The sequence below is a fragment of the Danio aesculapii genome, chromosome 23 (assembly GCF_903798145.1).
Source record: "Danio aesculapii chromosome 23, fDanAes4.1, whole genome shotgun sequence".
Taxonomy (NCBI): domain Eukaryota; kingdom Metazoa; phylum Chordata; class Actinopteri; order Cypriniformes; family Danionidae; genus Danio; species Danio aesculapii.
The window spans coordinates 30,241,904-30,261,830 of NC_079457.1; the positions used below are offsets into that span (position 1 = coordinate 30,241,904).

The 19,927-nt window shown below is 35.7% G+C and overlaps 1 protein-coding gene across 2 annotated transcripts in view; it reads right to left on the reverse strand.

The window, feature by feature from the left end:
- g6pd (glucose-6-phosphate dehydrogenase) overlaps positions 1–19,927 on the reverse strand; it is a 30,210-nt gene that overhangs the window by 2,749 nt on the left and 7,534 nt on the right. For both annotated transcript variants that reach the window (XM_056449095.1, XM_056449094.1), the window contains 9 exons: positions 15,195–15,232; positions 13,851–13,959; positions 13,041–13,258; positions 9,954–10,112; positions 9,659–9,784; positions 6,306–6,399; positions 4,899–5,085; positions 2,794–3,029; positions 1,062–1,138 (listed from right to left, as the gene is read on the reverse strand). In XM_056449095.1, the coding sequence (XP_056305070.1) occupies positions 1,062–1,138; positions 2,794–3,029; positions 4,899–5,085; positions 6,306–6,399; positions 9,659–9,784; positions 9,954–10,112; positions 13,041–13,258; positions 13,851–13,959; positions 15,195–15,232 (1,244 nt within the window). The remainder of the gene's footprint in view (positions 1–1,061; positions 1,139–2,793; positions 3,030–4,898; positions 5,086–6,305; positions 6,400–9,658; positions 9,785–9,953; positions 10,113–13,040; positions 13,259–13,850; positions 13,960–15,194; positions 15,233–19,927) is intronic.

The window sequence follows — 19,927 nt, forward strand, 5'->3', positions numbered from 1 at the left end:
GGGCTGACAAATTGCCACAGATTTTTTAGTATACACAGAATTCACTTCACATGCAAACCAATCAACCTGCTCTCTATCTGTTTTATTATAGGTGCCTCTGCTAATGCAATGTTTTCTCGTGTTAATCTCACCTTTTAAATTTACAGTCCATGAAGGACAAATGAATAAACTTACAGAATTAACTTACACTAGGAAACACCCTTAAAAGATAATGGCACTGATGTAAGCAACATTTCTAATTAGCAGGGTATACAGTTAAATCATTTTCAAAGTGTAATTCTCAATCACTACACTTGAGTAAAAATCCAAAATCAAACAAAAAGTGCTCAGGGGTAGCTTGATTAATGTGTTGGTGCTCTTTGGGTAAGGGATTCATCAGAATAAACAGCAAATGAAAGTCCAAGGCACTCGAAAAATGTGGAAAAAATATTTTAAAAGCCTTTATTGACAAGGCCAATCCCTAAAACTGTGCCTCTGCGTTTTGGCAAACATTTGCCTTCATCATAATCTTGAGTACTTTTATAAGGGCTACTTTTTACTCAAACTTGGAATGGTATTTAGAACAGATATTTATACTCTACTTGCACCACATTTTTCGATTTTACCCAGCATGACATAAGCAATCATTTGCTGCATACCTGAATAAAATGTCCAAAAATATCAAGATGTGGAGAAGAAAAGCTAAGAGGAGGTATGAATGAATCTCAAGCACACTTGAAACACTTCTGAGAGTTTTTTTTTTTAGCAGACATTATCAAAATGCCATCAATCATGATTACAGATAACACTTAGAGTACATTACCATGGTATTATTTACCATATTTTATATTTAAATTGGAAAGAATGCAATAAACTTCTAAAATCAAAAAAGCATGTCACATACAGTAAACTTGCCACAACACATTCTTACACTGTAAAAGATTTCCACATTTTGCTTTCTTGAACTTAATAGCAATACATTTGCAGAACATTTCAAATAAATAAAAATATATATATTCTGGAAAATAGATTACTAACAGGGTATTTTGATGCATGTTAGCGCAGCTAAGTCAGAAACTCACCTGCGTACAAAATGCATCTGACTGCCACAAAAGACATCCAAAATCAGACGTTCATAAGCATCAGGCAGCTTCACGTCCTGTGAAAAGGAATAGAGGGAAAAGCATCTTCATTAAAAGTGACCTATTTTTAATATTCCCTCTGAAGACTTTTTTTGAATATCTTCAAATTCGACATTTTACAGAGTCCCTACTAAAGCAAAACCAATTTCGTTTTAAATTATCGGAACTGGAAGAAACCATGCTGTCAGTAAGTTCTTTTAAAGGGCTTATTTCTAAATTCTATGCCTTATTAGTTTACTCTGATTCCTTGAAACCACTATGGGAACGGGACCTAGGAGTTCTGTTTGACCCTGAAGATTGGTCCAAGATCTGTGATTGTATCTTTCCAAAATGTACCTCAATTTCCATACATGAACAAAATTAAGTTTTTCTACTTTATCTTACAGCTGCATAAAAGGTTTTCAGCCTGTTCCGATCTCCGTTTTTAGTGCAAAACTTGTAAGGGCACATTTTTTCATGTATTCTGGTCCTGTGTTCACATCCAACCATTTTGGAGAGGGGTCCATTCTGCAATCCAGGAGATCATTGGAAAACGTTTTATTTTCTCCCCCTCACTTTTTTTTGTTGAATGACATTCCAGAAGACCTTTTTGACTCAGAGCTCAAACCTCTGTTTACATCTCTTAAATTTCTGGCTAAGAAATGTATATTATTAAAATGGTCTACTTCTCAAACTCCAACTATTTCCATGTGGATTTCTCGGTTGTCAGCCTTTTGAGGTCATTTGACCTTATGACCTCAACCACAAACAGGACAAATGTAGGAGTCTTTGGGAACCTCTCCAATCCTTTCTACATAAACTCTAAATTTTTTATTTTTTATTTATTTATTTTTTAAAATTATTTTCCTATTTTAAACTTACATTTGTAAATGTTTATTTGATTTGCACCGCTTGGGTATGGTTTGTTTGTTTGTCTGATTGACTTTGTACTATTTTAAAATCTTTAATAGAATAAATAAATAAATAAATAAATAAATAAATGTGAACTATTAATGTAAAATGTAATATAAGTCTCTGATGTGTATGTGAAGTTTCACATACTCAAAATACCCCACAAAGAAGTTTTTATAACCTTTTTTCGAAATTGCCAGTTTTATGATTTTGATCCAAATTGTGTCTTTTTGGTGACTGTTGCTTTAAATTTAAATGAGCTTGCGCTCCCAGCCCTCTTTTCAAAAGAAGGTGTAGCTATAAACACCTATGTGTCACCATGGTGGCAGATTCAAATCTCTAATGGCGGATGGATACTTCTCACTCAGGACTGTCTATGCTAATGAGGGAGGGACTAATGGGTGGGATTATAAAAAATCTGATTAATAAATTTTTTTACCATTAGTGGCTGGCTATAGTCACACATTGTTATTGAGTAGGGGGCAGTGTTTTATTTTTACGCTGCTCATCTCATCTTTTACTAGCAGCAAACTAATGGTTGGAGGGCCATGGCTGTCATACTGACATCATCACAGAAGGACTGCCATTCCAGAGCAGAAGCAAATGGTAAGATTTTGAATCAAGATCATAAAACAGTTTTTTTTTTTCTGTGTAATAATTGTTCACCTTAAAACGTACAATGTTCGCTATCAAAATAAACATTGCAAATTTTGATTTCATGAAGACTTTAGTGCGCACAAAAGTTGAATCCAGTGTGCATGTCTTTGTGTGTGTGTTTTACCCTGTATCTGCTGTGGTAGGTCAGGTCCAGCTCTGTCTCCTCAGGGCTGAAATAGACTCCAGGTTTCTTGCTCATCATCTTGGCATAGATGGCCTCATTGGGCTGCACGCGAACCACCAGCTCGTTCCTCCGGCACTGAGAGCTAAAGATGTCTCCAGGAACATCAGTGAACTGCAGACGCACCTCCGCTTTTCTCTCATTCAGAGCCTTTCCACACCGGAGGATAAATGGGACACCTGGATCGATTAAATATCAGATTTAAGTGAATATTAGGACATTCAGGGAAACTGTCACTCTGTTACACAACACAGATTTATTTTGATTCGTTTTATTTTGCTGTTGTTGAACAACATTTTTATTTTTAAGGATACCTTAAGTTAATAAACATTTTTATTAATGAGAATTTAAAGACATTAATTATTTTTGATTAAATGATTTTAAACTCTCTCTTTATTAAATACATTAATTAACAAATAATATTATTAAATTATAACACTGAAGGCTGAAGTCATTCAGATTTGTTTCACAGAAATAAATTTGATTCGCAAAAATAAATTAAATATGATTACTGTTCATAATGAAAAACTGTTACTTTAAATAGTAAAACTACTTCACAACTTTGCATAATTAGGGTGTATTATAAAAAAAAATTTGTAAACTCCATTTTGTTTTTAATTCTTGATTACAAAATAAACAAATCTTAATTACTCCAAACCTAGCACAGTATAATATTTATTACTAGTTTGGGCTATTTATTACTAGCATTTTATTTAATAACTATTCTGATTTCAAGAGTTCAGGTGTTGTTCAGGTCATGAGAAGAGACTGCACAAAAAAAAAAAAAAAACCTTAATTGCTGCAATCTTTGAACAGCATTGTATTTACAAGTAGGGCTGCACGATTAATTGAAAAAAAAATCAAGATCTCGATTCGACCCTACACACGATCTTAATTCAGCTTTTCTACCATTCAGCGAATTTTATTTTCAAGGTCAAGATAGAAGCAAGGCAGTCTCACAAGTTTTCACAGCAACATTGACACCTTTATATGGTGTTAAAAGTGTCACATACTGTATTTATAAGGTATAATTCCCCCAAAAATGTCATTTCTGTCTTCATGTAATAATGTATTCGCAGCCACGAAAATCACACGTGAGCTGACCGTTAGCTGTTTGTTTACTACCGAGAATGTGAGGGTGCACGTCCAATGACGCCTACTTTAGTGAACAGAACCTGCATAGGCTGTGAATAACAGGTAATGAAGTTGTAAAAACCATTTAGTTTGTTTTACTGAAGGTTTGATTTGCATGAAAGTGTTTTTTCTCACATTGACAGCAGCCATGAGCCACACTCAGAAGTGAAAGTGAAACCTGTGCGCATATCGCATTTTACAGTTATGATTACGACAAGCATTTGACATGTTTTTTTTCTTTCATAGCAAACACGAAGTGTTGTGCATGAAATAAATGTTTACTGTGCCAGTATAACAACCCTAGCCTATATATAATGTTGAATATAATGCAAGAAGGAATCTGATAATGACAAAATTCTAATTTACCTGTGAACACAAATGGTCTAAAATTGTTGTTAATGACAGATGACAAGCACATGTCTTAAACATAATAAATCAACTTTATAATTATGAATAGTTATATTCTGATGTCATCATTTTACTCTCAATTAACAAACAGGACATATTGAAAGTCTATTCAAGTCCACCATAATGACTGTACAAAATTTAGCATTTTAAGCAACAGTAGACCTACACATAGGTCTAATATTATTGTTGTTGTTTTACCATATGTTTGAGAATTAACAATAATAATAGGCTAATCATATTAACCTTTATTTTTACATTTACAAAATCGTGATCTTGATTTTAAGCATTGATTCACATTTTTGCCAAAATTGTGCAGCCCTATTTACAAGTAGTTAATTAAGAATTTTTTTAAAATAATCTAATAAAATTTTGCTACTAAACCAGTACAATGACTGTGCTTATTTCCAAAAATAGCAAAAGGTCAAATAAAGTGTCAGCAAGGTGAACTTTTTTGGTCTTTGGTCGAAGTGTAAACATTTGATTATTTCTTAACTTCCATCACTCACCATCCCAGCGTTCGTTCTTTACATAAAGCACTGCTGTGGCAAATGTAGCCTGAGTGGAGCCTTTCGGGACTGTTTTATCATCTAGATACCCCAGTTTTGCCTCTCCTTCTCCCTCTGGATCTCCAACATACTGACCCAGAACCACGTCTGAGAGAGTGACCGGCTCAATGCACTTCAGCACCTTCACCTGTAGAGGAAAACAGAGAGCAGAGGAAAACAGACCGGTATGAGAAAGGAGATCTGGTACGAACTTAAAAAGCAATCCAGGGTCATTACCAGCCATGGTAGCAAGAGAACTTCAATTTGATGCTTAATATGAGGATTAATTTCTGCAAGAGATGGCACTGAAAAGGGAATCAAAAGCTTCTGCGGTAGATGGTTAAAAGATTAGATTGATTCTGCTTGACTAGTTAATTCAGCATTGAACTCCACTGTGTCATAAATGTGTTTATGTTTTTCATTGCAGCAAGTTGTAATTAAAGAAAGGTATACTGCATTAGTTAATTACGATTCATAGTAATGTTTTCTATTTATTTAAATATTATGATATAAATTAGGAAATTACACAACTTTAAATGTAAAACAGTTTGTTATTTTTTATCTTCGGCCCACGACTCTTAAATGATATTTGGTTTTTGACCCTTCATATGAAAAAGTTTGGGCACCCCTGGTCTAGACTAAAAATCTAAGTGTCAAGACCTTAATTTATGCTTCCCAAACAAAGGCAACTAAACGGACACAAAAATGATCAGAATTCAAACAAAAAAGAGAAACATCAGCAAACAAAGTAAACATCATTACAAAACAAACATTAAAACAAAGACAAATTTTTTAATGTATAAAAGCAGACTAAACCAATTTTCACAAAAAGAGAAAAAATAAAAACAAGCACAAAAAGCAAGACAGGGAGAAGAGGCAAAAAGACTAAACAAAAGTCAAATCAAGACCAAAATAAGAAAAAGAAAACAAAAAGAAAAAACTAAACTAAATTACAAACAAAATGCATAACAAAATGACAAAAAATAAACAAAAACCAAAATGTTCAAAAAAAAAAAAAGAACAAAAAATAATGATAAATAAACTGAAGATGACAAAAACAGCCATAAAAAGCTGTAATGCAAAAATAGACAAAGCAAATGAGTGAATGTGATTTTCTATTATTTTTTTAAAAAGCTACACTTACACTACAATATCCAGAGATTTAATCCTAGAGTCACGACCTTAATTCTTAATCACTACAGAACGCCAAACTTTTATGTAAATACTGCACTGCAAAACTAGTGATTGGTGGATAAGTTTGATATACTGAATCCTCAAGGCTCATTATCAGATCTCATTCATTAAAGTGCCAGAAGAGAGCTATAAAGGACCACCTGTACAGACTTAACTGTCGGACCGTTCCGTTACCTTCTCATCCCGCACATCATCAGAGCTGGTGGATGCAGGTTTCTCCATCGCCACCAGACTCAGCATCTGAAGCAGGTGGTTCTGCATCACATCACTGCAGACAGAGGACAGAGGAATACATTCATTTGCAAATCAGGCTGCATTAGAATATCAAAATGCACACAGGCTTTGAACTCAATCCTCCAGCAAATGTATTTTTAAACTCTTTTTGTTTTATTGGTCTTTGAAATGATGAGCCATTTTATTTTCATGCTTTGTTTCTTTATAATGCTTCACATCATTCACTTTCAGAACGAACAAGCATCACAATTTTATTTATTCATGTTCCATAGAACAAAATAAAGACAATAGGTCTGCCATCCTTTTATACCCCTGTTTTCTAAAAAGATATATAAAAAAATAAATAAATAATAAGAATAAATATATTATAATAATCTGGGCTTGACATTAACTGTTTTAAACACCAGACACTGTGGTTAGTAGATTTCCAACATTACTAGCCATTCGCCATTTTCACTAGCCACACTTTTATTGTTGGGAAAATATATTTATTATGCCCAAATTTCACTTTGACATGCTAAAATTACTTGATTTAGATGATCATTCAGGCGACGCGGTGGCACATCGGTTAGCATGTTCACCTCACAGCAAGAAGGTCGCTGGTACGAGCCTCGGCTGGGTCAGTTGGCATTTCTGTGTGGAGTTTGCATGTTTTCCCCATGTTCGCGTGGGTTTCCTCCGGGTGCTCCGGTTTCCCCCACAAGTCCAAAAGACATGCGGTACAGGTGAATTGGGTAGGCTAAAATTGACCATAGTGTATGAGTGTGTGATTAAGAGTGTATGTTAAGATGTTTCCCAGTGATGGGTTGCGACTGTAAGGGCATCTGCTCCGTAAAAATATGCTGGATAAGTTGGCAGTTTATTCCGCTGTGGTGACCCCAGATTAAAGGCACTAAGCTGAAAAGAAAACGAATGAATGAATGAGATGTTCATGCATTTCACTTTTTGTGTGTGTGTGTGTGTGTGTGTGTGTATGAGCTTGCTCAATGTGCATAAGCAAATGGGTTGTGTCGCATTGCAATAAATTTTATTTCACATGACTTTTCAGGGCTCAAATTTAAGGATTTACCAAATTTATCTCTGACCACACCAGAAATAAATAAATTATTTCTTAGCCACAAATTTGAATTGTGTCAAAACAAGCAAAATATAGCTATATACATGCACTTTTTAATTCAACAAAACAAAATGTATAAAAATTTGACATCTAAAATATGCGCAGTAGTCTGTTCTGGCTAAAGGCCCCAGATCTCCAGTTAACTAGATAAAAACGTGGAGTTAATCTCATATTAAAGCAATGTTATTGTTATATTAAATGTTATATTAAAAAATGATAATTAAACCATATAAACAAAAATAACTGTAAGCAAAAGAAAGCAGGAAAAAAACGCGACTGATAACGAAAGGATGATCATGCGCACACGGTCAATGTTAGGCCTGTTAATAATCTGTTCAAAGAATATTTAAGACAAAAGCAGTGACCGCTGCTGTTTACAAAAAGATATACAGTTGAAGTCAGAATTATTAGCCCCCCTTTGATTTTTTTTTCTTTTTTAAATATTTCCCAAATGATGTTTAACAGAGCAAGGAAATTTTCACAGTATGTCTGATAATATTTTTTCTTCCAAACAGGAGGCTAATAATTCTGACTTCAACTGTGTGTGTGTGTGTGTGTGTATATATATATATTTTTTTTTAAATCTTGAGCTCTAAAGCAGCAGGACTGTGGGTGCATGATCATAGCTTTTTGTCCAGTCTATTTCAAAGAGAACGAATCACGCGCGCGAGTAATTATCCTCTCATTCGGTATTCAGCTGCTTTCTTTTGCTCGTGAGAACCATAAATTGTAAAAGATATGGACGTGGTATCTGTGACTTCACCCATAAGCTTCTGAATAACGCAAAAGAAGCTACAAGTAGGCATGGCCAAATGTTGCCATTTCTTTTTTCGCGTTATTGCACCAACCGTGGGATACCAAACAAGGGCAAAGAGGCGGAGCTACAGACGCCTGCTAGCATTTTGCTTAGACCGAATTTTCTTTGGGAGAAACTTGATACTTCATTACCTGCGACTCGTTTCTGTTCTGACCACATGTGCTTGGTTGTACACTATATCAATAAAGTGTTTAGTCTTTTAAAAACACTGTTGAAACTGTATGTTCACACTGAAAGCGGTCATTCATTTTCAATTGGAGCTGGTGGCGTTAAGTGGCGAGGAGCAGCGCGGTGCATCTTCGCCGGTGTGGCCATCGAGGAGAGTTGAAATCAAGTCAACTTTATGGTAATGAGCTATGACGCAGTTTGGCGGCAACCAATCAGAATGTAGAAGTTCACTTGAGAGAAATTCAGAGAACACAGCCCTGCGAACTTTGGTTCCGACCACAGTTGTTCCCAAGGGTTTCATTATTGCGGTCGCCGGCTTTCCAATTATTTACGATGTTTTCTTACAGGAACATACATTTAAAAAGTTACTGGTGAGTTGAGATAAATTTAGACATATGGACACATTGGATAATTAAGTGAAGCAAAGCCACAGCACATGGAACTTGATCTTCCATTGGTAAGTGAATTTAATAAAAAGTGCGCAACATTTTCACGCTAGAAAGCATGTATTATACGGGAATGTAACTGATATGATATGATGCAATGGCAAAAATATTTTTACAAAATTATAAATAAATTACAATCAGTACAATTATAATACCATGCTATCAAAAATTATAATAATAAGAATGCATAATAACCAAAAATATAATATTTTTTTTCCCGTGATGGGTTGCAACTGGAAGTGCATCCGCTACGTAAAACATATGCTGGATAAGTTGCTGGTTCATTCCGCTGTGGCGACCTCTGATTAATAAAGGGACTAAGAAGAAAAGAAAATTAATAATAATAATAATAATAATAATAATAATAATAATGTATATTCAAAAATATAATAACATTTATAATCAGTATAATTATGTCTACTTTATATTGTTAAAAAAATATGCAAAAAATAATAAAAAATACAAAACTAAAAAAGACCAACAATAATAAACATGCAAAAAAACAAAACAAAAAAAAAACAAATGCATGCTTGATTAGCCTATAAAGAAATTAACATGGCTTTTGTAGAGAATTCTTGTGGGAAAAAAAATTGTGGTTATTAGGTGCAATTAAGCTTTGTTTTTTTTCTTTCTGCTTTTATTTATTCCCATTCCACCAAAGAAAACGATGACCTTCCTTTAATACCCCATGATTAAACATTCTCATGTGCAAAAACATCTCAAAGCAAAAGAAACCACAACTAACCGAATGATACCAAAATCATCAAAATATCCTCCACGGCCCTGGGTACCAAATGGCTCTTTGAAGGTCAGAACCACACACGCTACACTGTCCCGGTTCCATATGGGACCAAAAATCCGGTTTCCAAACCTTTAAGGAAAGAGAGGAGAGAAACCATGGGATACAGAAGAAGAAGAGCTTCCTTATGCTGTTTAACCGTTAATTATGCAAAAATGACAACTGTGTATGACAGCCAGTGAAAAGCAGAAGGCAGACGGGGATAAACACACACAGCGAGAAGGAAATAAGAGTGGCACACCTGAGGACCATCAGGTTCTGCACCATCTCTTTGCCCAGGTAATGGTCTATACGGTAGATCTGCTCCTCGGTGAAGAGAGAAGAGAGATGACTGGATAACTCCTCTGAGCTCTGCAGGTCACGGCCAAACGGCTTCTCCACAATCACCCTGTTCCAGCCTCTGTGGGAACACAATTACAGCATATATTGTGTTTAAAAAAAAAAAAAAGACTTTTTTTACTAGAACAAACCCGCATTACATTTAACCCAAGTGAACACTGTAACACTGTGAATTAAAAAAATCAGTCCCTACAGGATTTTGCAAAAATTTTTTTAGAAATAAATAATAATAATAATAATAATAATAATAATAATAATAATATTAATAATAATTCAGATTTTTGCAAAATTACCTATTTTGTGGCAAGTTTTTGCTAAATTCTGAAGCATTTTTTTACTGTTTTGCCATGAATTCACACACAAACTTACACATCTTAACTCTTTTTTGATTTTGGAACTCGAGAACCATTTATACAGTTAGGTCAATGAATATTTGGACATCCACACAATTCTATCATTTTTGGCTCTATACACCAACACAATGGATTTGAAATGAAACGAACAAGATGTGCTTTAACTGCAGACAAACTATCAGCTTCAATTTGAGGGTATTTACATGCAAATCAGGTGAACGCTGTAGGAATTACAACAGTTTGCATATGTGCCTTCCACTTGTTAAGGGTCCAAAAGTAATTGGACAGAATAATAATCATAAGTCAAACTTACACTTTTTAATACTTGGTTGCAAATCCTTTGCAACCAATTACAGCCTGAAGTCTGGAACACATAGACTTCACCAGATGCTAAGTTTCATCCTTGGTGGTGCTCTGCCAGGCCTCTACAGCAACTGTATTCAGTTCCTGCTTGTTCCTGGGGCATTTTCCCTTCAGTTTTGTCCTAAGCAAGTGAAACGCAAGCTCAATCAGATTCAAGTCAGGGGATTGACTTGGCCATTGCATAACATTCCACTCCTTTCTCTTCAAATCTCTTTGGTTGCTTTTGCAGTATGCTTTGGGTCATTCTCCATATGCACTGTGAAGCACTGTCCAATGAGTTCTGAAGCATTTGGCTTAATATAAGCTGAAAATATTGCTTGAAACACTTCAGAATTCATCCTGCTGCTTTTGTCAGCAGTCACACCATCAACAAATACATGAGAACTAGTTACATTGACAGCCATACATGCCCACGTCATGTCACTACTATCACCATGCTTCACTGCTTAGGATCATGAGCAGTTCCTTTCCCTCTCCATACTCTTCTCTTCCTATCCCATCACTCTGGTACAAGTTGATCTTGATCTCATTTGTTAATAGGATGTTGTTCCAGAACTGTGAGGGATTTTTTAGAACTCTAATCTGGCCGTCCTGTTTTTGAGCCTCACCAATGGTTTACATCTTGTGGTGAATCCTCTATATTCACACTGGTGTCTTCTCTTGATTGTTGACTCTTTTTTCAGCCTAATGATGGCTTGCTTGACTGATAGTGACAGCTCTTTGGATCCCATCTTGAGAGTTGACAGTTACAGATTCCAAATGCAATTAGCACACTTGAAATTAACTTGGACTTTTATCTGCTCATTATAATTGGCATAATGAGGGAATAACACACACGTGGCCAAGTGGTGTAGCGTGGGCTCTCTCTCAAGGATTATTGATGGGGGCCCCAAGTGGGGAGGGGGGGTAGCACCCTTGACAAGTGGGAGGCACATATGCAAGCTTGCAATTCCTACAGCGTTCACCTGAAGTGGATGAAAATGTATGATTTATAGCTGTGTGTTTGAGTAAAACATTATTTTATGTTTGATTTTGTTGATGAAATTGTAAATAGAGCCTTATTTATACAAAATACAAATGTTTTAACTTCAGATTAGATTTGACGAACAATTTCATGGAATAACCCTGACTTTCTATCTCAAAAAAAAAAAAAAACGTAACATTTGTTATTCTGAGCAACTGTCATTTTCTTTAATATAAAAACAATTTATTTATTCTTTTTTGTTTTAGATATTGTGCTGTTTTGGTTTTATTTTTATTTCCATTTTTTTTCTAATTATACAATAAATTATACTCGTAATTACTGTAAAAATATAAATGTATATAATCCAGTTTCAAATCAATAATCTATATATAACTGCAAAGTTATATTCTTTGGTTTTTAATTAGCTCATTTCATTCAAAACTCTAGCTAGGGTGTGACATTAAAACCTCACAGTTCAAAGTACGGCTGTGTCTATTGCCTAACAAATAGCTAGGTAACACTTTCAAGCTGATCTTTCACTTTCAAAGTGGCAGGATGGGTTCTGACTCCAGTACTTTATTTGAATGAGATCGGGGCTGGGGAAATGCAATTTACCCAGCTGACAATAATACTTAATTTACATGCTTATTTAGCCATCTCCACCTAGCCACTCCCCTCCTCCTAAATACATATTATAGACTCCAGTAGTCTCTTGCAGACCTGTGGACTTCTTGAAGGCGCTGCTTGACTACAGATTAACCAACACGTCTCAATAAAGAAATTCTGCTTGCTTTCAAGTCTCCTAGACTGGGTTCTCTCTTAATTTTTTTTTTCCAACAAATTACCATGAATTCTTCATCGAATAAGGAACACCTAGAGTTAAACAGTTTTATGATTTTTTTTATCCATTCAGCCTATCAGATCTGGCAAGAGCACTTTTTACCTTAGCAAAAATTGTGGAATCAGATTACACCATTAGTATCTGACACAATTTCTTTTAATAATTTTGCTATATAAAACTTGACTATTCTGTAAAAGTTTGTACTTTCTAGGCTGACATAATTATATTATCACTTCAGATTAATAATCAAGGAACTTTGCTGCTGCAAAATGGCTGCAGTAAGACCAATGATATTACGCAGTGCCTGAAAATGAATAATAAATTTAAATCCCTTTTGGATAAAACCTCTGGTAAATGCACAAATAATGCACATGTAAAAGAAAAAGAGGGTTTGTGCTGGTGCTAGCTGTCAGTAAAGCTGTCCATACTAAATAAGCAAACAAAAGCATGTGTTTATTTTCTCCTCACTTGGTGCTCATGCACTGATGTTTGATATTTTTGGTGACGTCATGATAGACGCTGGGTGGCAAGGCAAGGTAGAAGAGCCGGTTGGCCTCAGCTCCTCCAGGCAGAGACAGTAGGTGTGTGTTCAGGTCAGAGAAAGAGGATTCATCCACATACTTCCCACTGATGTAAGAGTTTCGGCTGAAGAAAGCAGCGAGACGCTCAGCCTCATTGTCTACTACCTGAAGACAGAACAAATAAAAAAGCTTCATAAACACACACGGTTTTGTGAATTATGAGGACATCTCAAAGGTTTTCATCATTTTATTCGGCACAAACCCTTTTATTGGCCCACACCAACCCCATTAGTAAATCCAGCCCTCACAGGAAACTTTTATTTTTTAAAAAAATATATTTTCTATGATTTCCAAGCCTCTTGAAAAATAGTGATATGACGCAATGTCCTAGGCCGATTTTTAATCCGTCAGTGTATTTATTTATTTACTAATTGTGTGTAAAAATATATTTATTCAGTTTTAATATTCAATTTCAGTAGCATTATTAATAATATGAAAATGACAAGTTACAAGTTAAAAGTTACAAGTTACAAATGTTATTATTTTTATTCCATATTTTAAGTGTTTAATAACTATACTCCCAAAATCGTTCCACATAAATCCACAGATTTATTTTTTTTATTTTACAAAATGTAACCTTTGCCTTGTAATAGCCGTGTCATATAGACATTTGTGTCCTGATTTGTCACAAAAACACACACACACAAACATACGGTAAAACAGACAAGACAGCACATGGAGAAAACTGAGCTGTGACCTTCATGTAGGGCATGCAGGCTGAGCGTATGGCATCCACAGTCAGATCTGAACGAGCAAAACCCACAAAATATGTCTGTTCAGGGAGAAGACCATCTCTGAACAACCACCTACAAGAGAGGAACAGATATTAAAAGCAAGACCATACGGTCGAACGGGACAAAATAAAAATAAATTATCATCATCATCATCATTATTCTTTAATTGAATTTTTTTTTTTGTACTTTAAGTTTTCTAAAGTGGCTTGCTTTAATAAGCAAATAAGGCTTTAATTAAATATATTCTATTAGCTAATTGGCATAAACTTCAACTACAAGTATCTGAACATTAGATAAAATCAGGTTCAAAATGATGTTTTTTTTTTTTTCAATTAGTCAAAGGTTTTTACTAAGGGGATTTTAAAAATGTCTTTTAATGACAGAAAAAAAAGAACAAAAATGGTCTTATTTTCTGTTAAATAAAATGACAAATTGTGTATGCATATTTTCTTCTGTTAAATGCTTTTCCCTTACCACACTAAGGAAATACTTTTACACAAGTATCTTAAATATCAAAACTGACAAGTGTCTTAAAGTAAGAATTTACCCAAAACTGAAAATTACATCATTATTTCCTTTCCGGTTTGTGCTTTTTTTTTTATCTTACGAAAAGTGTCGGAAAGCTGTAATCATTGATTTCCACAGTAGGAAAAACAAATAAAATATCTTTAAAATATCTCCTTTTGTGTTCAACAGAAAAAAAGAAAGTCATAAAAGGTTTGAAAGCACTTGAGGGAGAGTAAACCGTGGCTAATTTTTCATTTTTGGGTGAACCATCCCTTTAATAGACATGTATTGCTATTCAAAAGTTTGAATGTCAGAAATTCTTGTGATGGAAATTTATTTTAAATGCCCTGCACCCATTTAATTTATCAAAAGTGACATTAAAGACATGTATACATATTACAAAGGGCTTGCATTTTAAGTAAATGCTGTTCTTTTGAACTTTCAACATATCCTGGAAAGGAATGCATCATTTTCAGCAAAAAGATCAAGCAGCACAACTGTCTTCAGTGTTGATAACATTAATAAGAAATGTTTCTTAAGCAGCACATCATAATATTAGAATAATTTCTGAAGACTAAAGTAATGACTGTGAGAATTCAGCTTTGTGTCACAGGAAAAAATACTATAAATACATTAGATGAGAAAAGACAATCAAAATTTATTTGAGCAAACAAATGCATTCATAAGACTTATTTCAAAAACAGACAAATTAAAAAACTACAATCACCACAAACTTTTGATCAGTTGAGTTCTAATAAATGCATGTTTGTCTAGTTATGTCAGCATGACAGAGTACTCACCACAAAGTTGGATAGATTTTCTTTTTGGCCAGATCTCCCTACAAATGAAAAAAAAAAAAACACATTAAAGAGCCCATATTATGGGTTTTTTGAAAATGACCTTCCATGCAGTGTGTAACACAGCTCTAAGTGAAGTGAAATATCCAGCTAAGGCTTAAATCTGTAAGTGTACAGTGTTTAAAATTCAGCTATAAAAAAGTCGACTCGTAGTGCTTCAAACGAGTCGTCTTGATAACGAGTCATTAGGTGTTTCGCGATGACGCGGCTACGAAACACAAGCCCTGCCCAGTAGTTGGACGTGCAAACCCGGGAGATTTGAAACCTGCAGCCCCGTCCACTAACACAGAAAAAAAAGCCACACACACACACTGGTCAATGAAGTCACGCTGTGCTCAGATGGATATTATTGACAGTCTCTACCCAAAGATGGTTAAGGTTCAGTTTTGCAAAAATACCTCAGCGTTATAGCCCAGCCTTGTGCAGTACTTCTGGAAACTACATGCTTACAAAAAAAAAGACTTCATCTGCCGTTTGTTAAAGAAAGGATCAGAAAAGTCTACTGATGGACTATGTCAGAACATGGATCAGTGCATCTGCATCATTGATCAGTTTCTTCCTCCATTTCACCAGTGTAAGTACGTGCGATTAAAATTGTTGCCTCGTTTACTCTAGCTTGCAAATTATGTATTTAGTTGTGTTTTGTTACTTGTAACCGCGTGTACTGTATCAGGTTAACTCTTTATATTCTCATATCGCGTCTAATGCCACGTTGAAAACGCGACGCGTGCTGCTTTGTTTTTGTTTGTTTGTCAAGTTTCAAAATAGTTCAGCTCAGGTTCGAGGTATTCTGTTTTTGGATGTTTTGGTGTTGTGTCCTCTAAGGAGGAGGGTAATGTGTGTGTGTGTGTGTGTGTGTGTGTGTGTGTGTGCGTGTGTGTGTGTGTGTGTAAAGAGCAGGTAGACTGTGACGGGCTAGGAGATCTCCTCCCAAGTTCTTGGGAGTTTTTGCTCAATCAAATAGTTAGTCATCAGTATTTTCAAGTCCATCGTCTGCATTTACATTCACCCACTGGCAGCCAAAATCCACGCCTTACACTATGAAGCGTGTGTGCACTGTGATTTCTTTTATATTGTTGATTAGCAGCTGGGCATTGCACTGTCTCGCGCTGAAGGCTGTCAGTGTCGACCAATCAGCGCAGATTAGCTTCACGCTGAGGAGGGGTTTGGGAACAAATGAATCACTGAACGAATCATATGGGAGTCGCTGGGATAATTAGGTCAAAATAAATGCATATTATAAGACCATGAAAGTGTTTTTTGACCTTGCATGCATATTAGACTGTTAATGGAGACCCTTATAATCAAAATATGACCCTATTTCATGTATAATAGGGGCTCTTTAATATAAAATAACATAAAAGTTGCCACACATATAACTATGCAACTGCAACGTTTTCAAAACTAGATCCAGTATACTATACAAGGGAGTGATCTAAAATCAGTGTTTAGGGTTTCTGCAGGTTTCTTCAAGTCAAATTTAAGACTTTTTAAGATCCTTTTTAGACCATTATGAATTAAATTTTAGACTTATACAGGGTTACACATTAAGGATTTTTTGTAATGGCCTAGGTACTTCTGTAAATAGTTTTTGTATTAATGGAAGATCATGTAAAGGGATGTGTTGCTTTTTTTCTGATAAGGAAATTTAATTAAGAGAACTTGCTGTAAAAATGTCTAACAACAGTTGTGAATGGCCCCTCTTTGCAATAAAAGAAAAAAAATTGAGATGGATTATTGGTGATTGGGTGTCGGCCTGATAGGATAGCTTTGCCTGGACATTGAAAAATTAAGACCTTTTTAAATGATACAAGACCTACAATCCAATATTCAGTGAATTTAAGGGACACCCGGAGTGTTACGGCCAAATGATGAACAAAAGCCCAACCAATAACCTCAACACAAATCCTGCAAATGTGTCAAATTCAATACTGGAAACCTACTAAACAAGAATGAACACTGTTGGGATTTTACTCCACCTTCCTTAATTTAGACAGTACAGCTGAAGGAGAGAGAATGTAGAAACTGAGAAATGACCATAAGTTGGGGCGTACTCACACTATGCTATCTGAACCATGCCCAGGCCCATTTTCGAGTTCGTTTGAGAAGTGCGAGTACTCTGAATCGGCCTCACTGAGTGCGGTTCACTTGGGCTTTCGCGTGGTACGCTCGTAGTTTGAGTGCAAAGCGTGCCTGAACCCGAAACTGAAGATGAGACGTGACTTTTACGGGATTGTGTCATATGGATTTATTAATCTTTCTTACTGTTCAATGAACACGAACTGTCGTAGATTATTAAAGACGCAAATCCCTCACCGCACAACAGCTGCACCTTTAGAAAACCTCAGAATACCTGCAGCATGAGGACTTATGATTGTTTATGAGCAACAAAAGTGGCTGATCTATTCGGCAAAATATTTGACTGCGTGTCACTGCATCCCAAACCACTAAAACGATATAACTAAAGAAATCTCCACTGTGCTGAGTGAGAGCGCTTTCTACTGAACAGCGCATCATCGATGACGTAAGCGTGCTCAGGCCCAAATGCGATGTGAGTGCGGGCCGTCGGGGGAGATGGGAGGGGGGACAAACATGCTTCGGTCCGGTTCAAGACAACTGTACATAGTGTGAGCAGTTGCCCAAAATGGAATTGTGCTAGATGCTGGAGCAGTGCCAGCAAAGCTTTTAGATTTAACTCCACCTTTATTTGCAAACAAGCTACTTAAAATAAGTCAATCATTTGTGTTATTAATGATGTTCTATTTTATTTTTATTCTCCTGACATCTTTAGGGTGTGTCTGCCACCACTGGCATTCTGGCAATACGTTCTTTCAATAAAAACTAAGTATAATCTATAGTTTCAGCAGGTTTCACCAAGTCAAATTTAATACTTTTAAGACAATCATGAAGGAATTTTCAGACTTATACAGAGCATAACACTAAAGTTTTTTCTAGTGATGGGCAAAATAAGTGTGTTTGACAATTTAAGTGTGTGTACTGTGTATATTTATTATACAGAATACACACATGCATACAAATATTTGAGAAAATGTTTATTTACATTAAGATATAAAATATATGCAACAAATGATTTATAAATTTAAATATCTACGAACCTAAATTGTTTCGCATAGTTTTGTTTTTATGATTGTGCCTGTATCACATATACATAACAAATACTCTCACTGGCCACATTATTAGGTACACCAGTCCAACGCAAATTTCTATTTAGCCAATAACAGGGCAGCAACTAAGTGCATTTAGGCATGTCAAGACAATTTGCTGCAGTTCATCAGAATCAGAATGGGGAAGAAAGGTGATTTAAGAGACTTTGAACGTGGCACAGTTGTTAGTGCCAGATGGGCTGATCTGAATATTTTAGAAACTGCTGATCTACTGGGATTTTCATGCACAACCATCTCTAGGGTTTACAGAGAATGGTCAGAAAAAGAGAAAATATCCAGTGAGTGGCAGTTCTGTGGGTGCAAATGCCTTGTTGATGCCAGAGGTCAAAGGAAAATGGCTCCAGCTGATAGAAAGGCAACAGTAACTCAAATAACCACTCTTTACAACCAAAAGATGCAGAAGAGCATCTCTGAATGCACAAAACGTCCAACCTTGAGGCGGGTGGGAAACAGCAGCAGAAGACCACATCAGGTGCCACTCCTGTAAGCTAAGAAAAGGAAACTGAGCTTTCAATTCGCACAGGTTCACCAAATTGAACAATAGAAGATTGGAAATACGTTTCCTGGTCTGATGAGTACCGATTTTTGCTGCGACATACAGATGGTATGGAACAAAGGAACATTAAGCCCAGCTTAAAATTTTTACAACTTAAGACATTAAGACTTTAGGACCCAGCGGACACCTTGTATAGTCAACCGTCATTAGGACATGGCTCACTGCACCTCAAGAAAAATCTAAACCTGCGGGAAAACCTGCCTGCCTAAAAAAGCAGTTCTGGCCATCAGTCTTGCCCGAATATGTCAACAATGTCACAGTGAGTCATGTCACAAAAAATGCTGGGTTTAAAGATGATACTTCAAATAATACATGCAAAAATAACTATACCATGATACAATACAGCTTAAAAAAGCAGATACAAACAGATTCAAACACATCCCTGTTCAACGTGACTTCTTAAAGCAAAGGTCACTGATCTCACCAGATCTGCTCCACACCCTTTCAGATACATGGGAAACGCTCTGTGCTCAGTGATACAGCACTATTCTGTTTGTCTTGGCTGATTCATGTCAGTGTGGGAGAGTCCTCTCCAGATATGCAATATTAATTGATTTACAGCTCGCTATTTAATCTGTTAGTCACTATGGCTGCTTCGCTTTTATTATAAATAACTACAACATCTGATGGTGACATGGCAGGGAGGTAATGCTCAAAAACTGAAATGCATTTGCTCAGGTTTCTACAAAATGGTGGTTTGTGTTTGTTCATAAGTGAGGAAACGTCTATCTCTGCAGTGATCTCGTAGTGTAAACAACAGAGCACAGCGATGGAAAACACAAGGCCGTGGATTTGATTTCCAGGGACAGCATGAAATGATAAAAAGTGCATCTTAAAAATACCACTTTAGGGAGGAGAAAAGACCAAATGTACAGTATATAAGAATCATTTTGACACCTGGAGTTGTTTTTCTACCACTTAAGCAGCTTATTTTC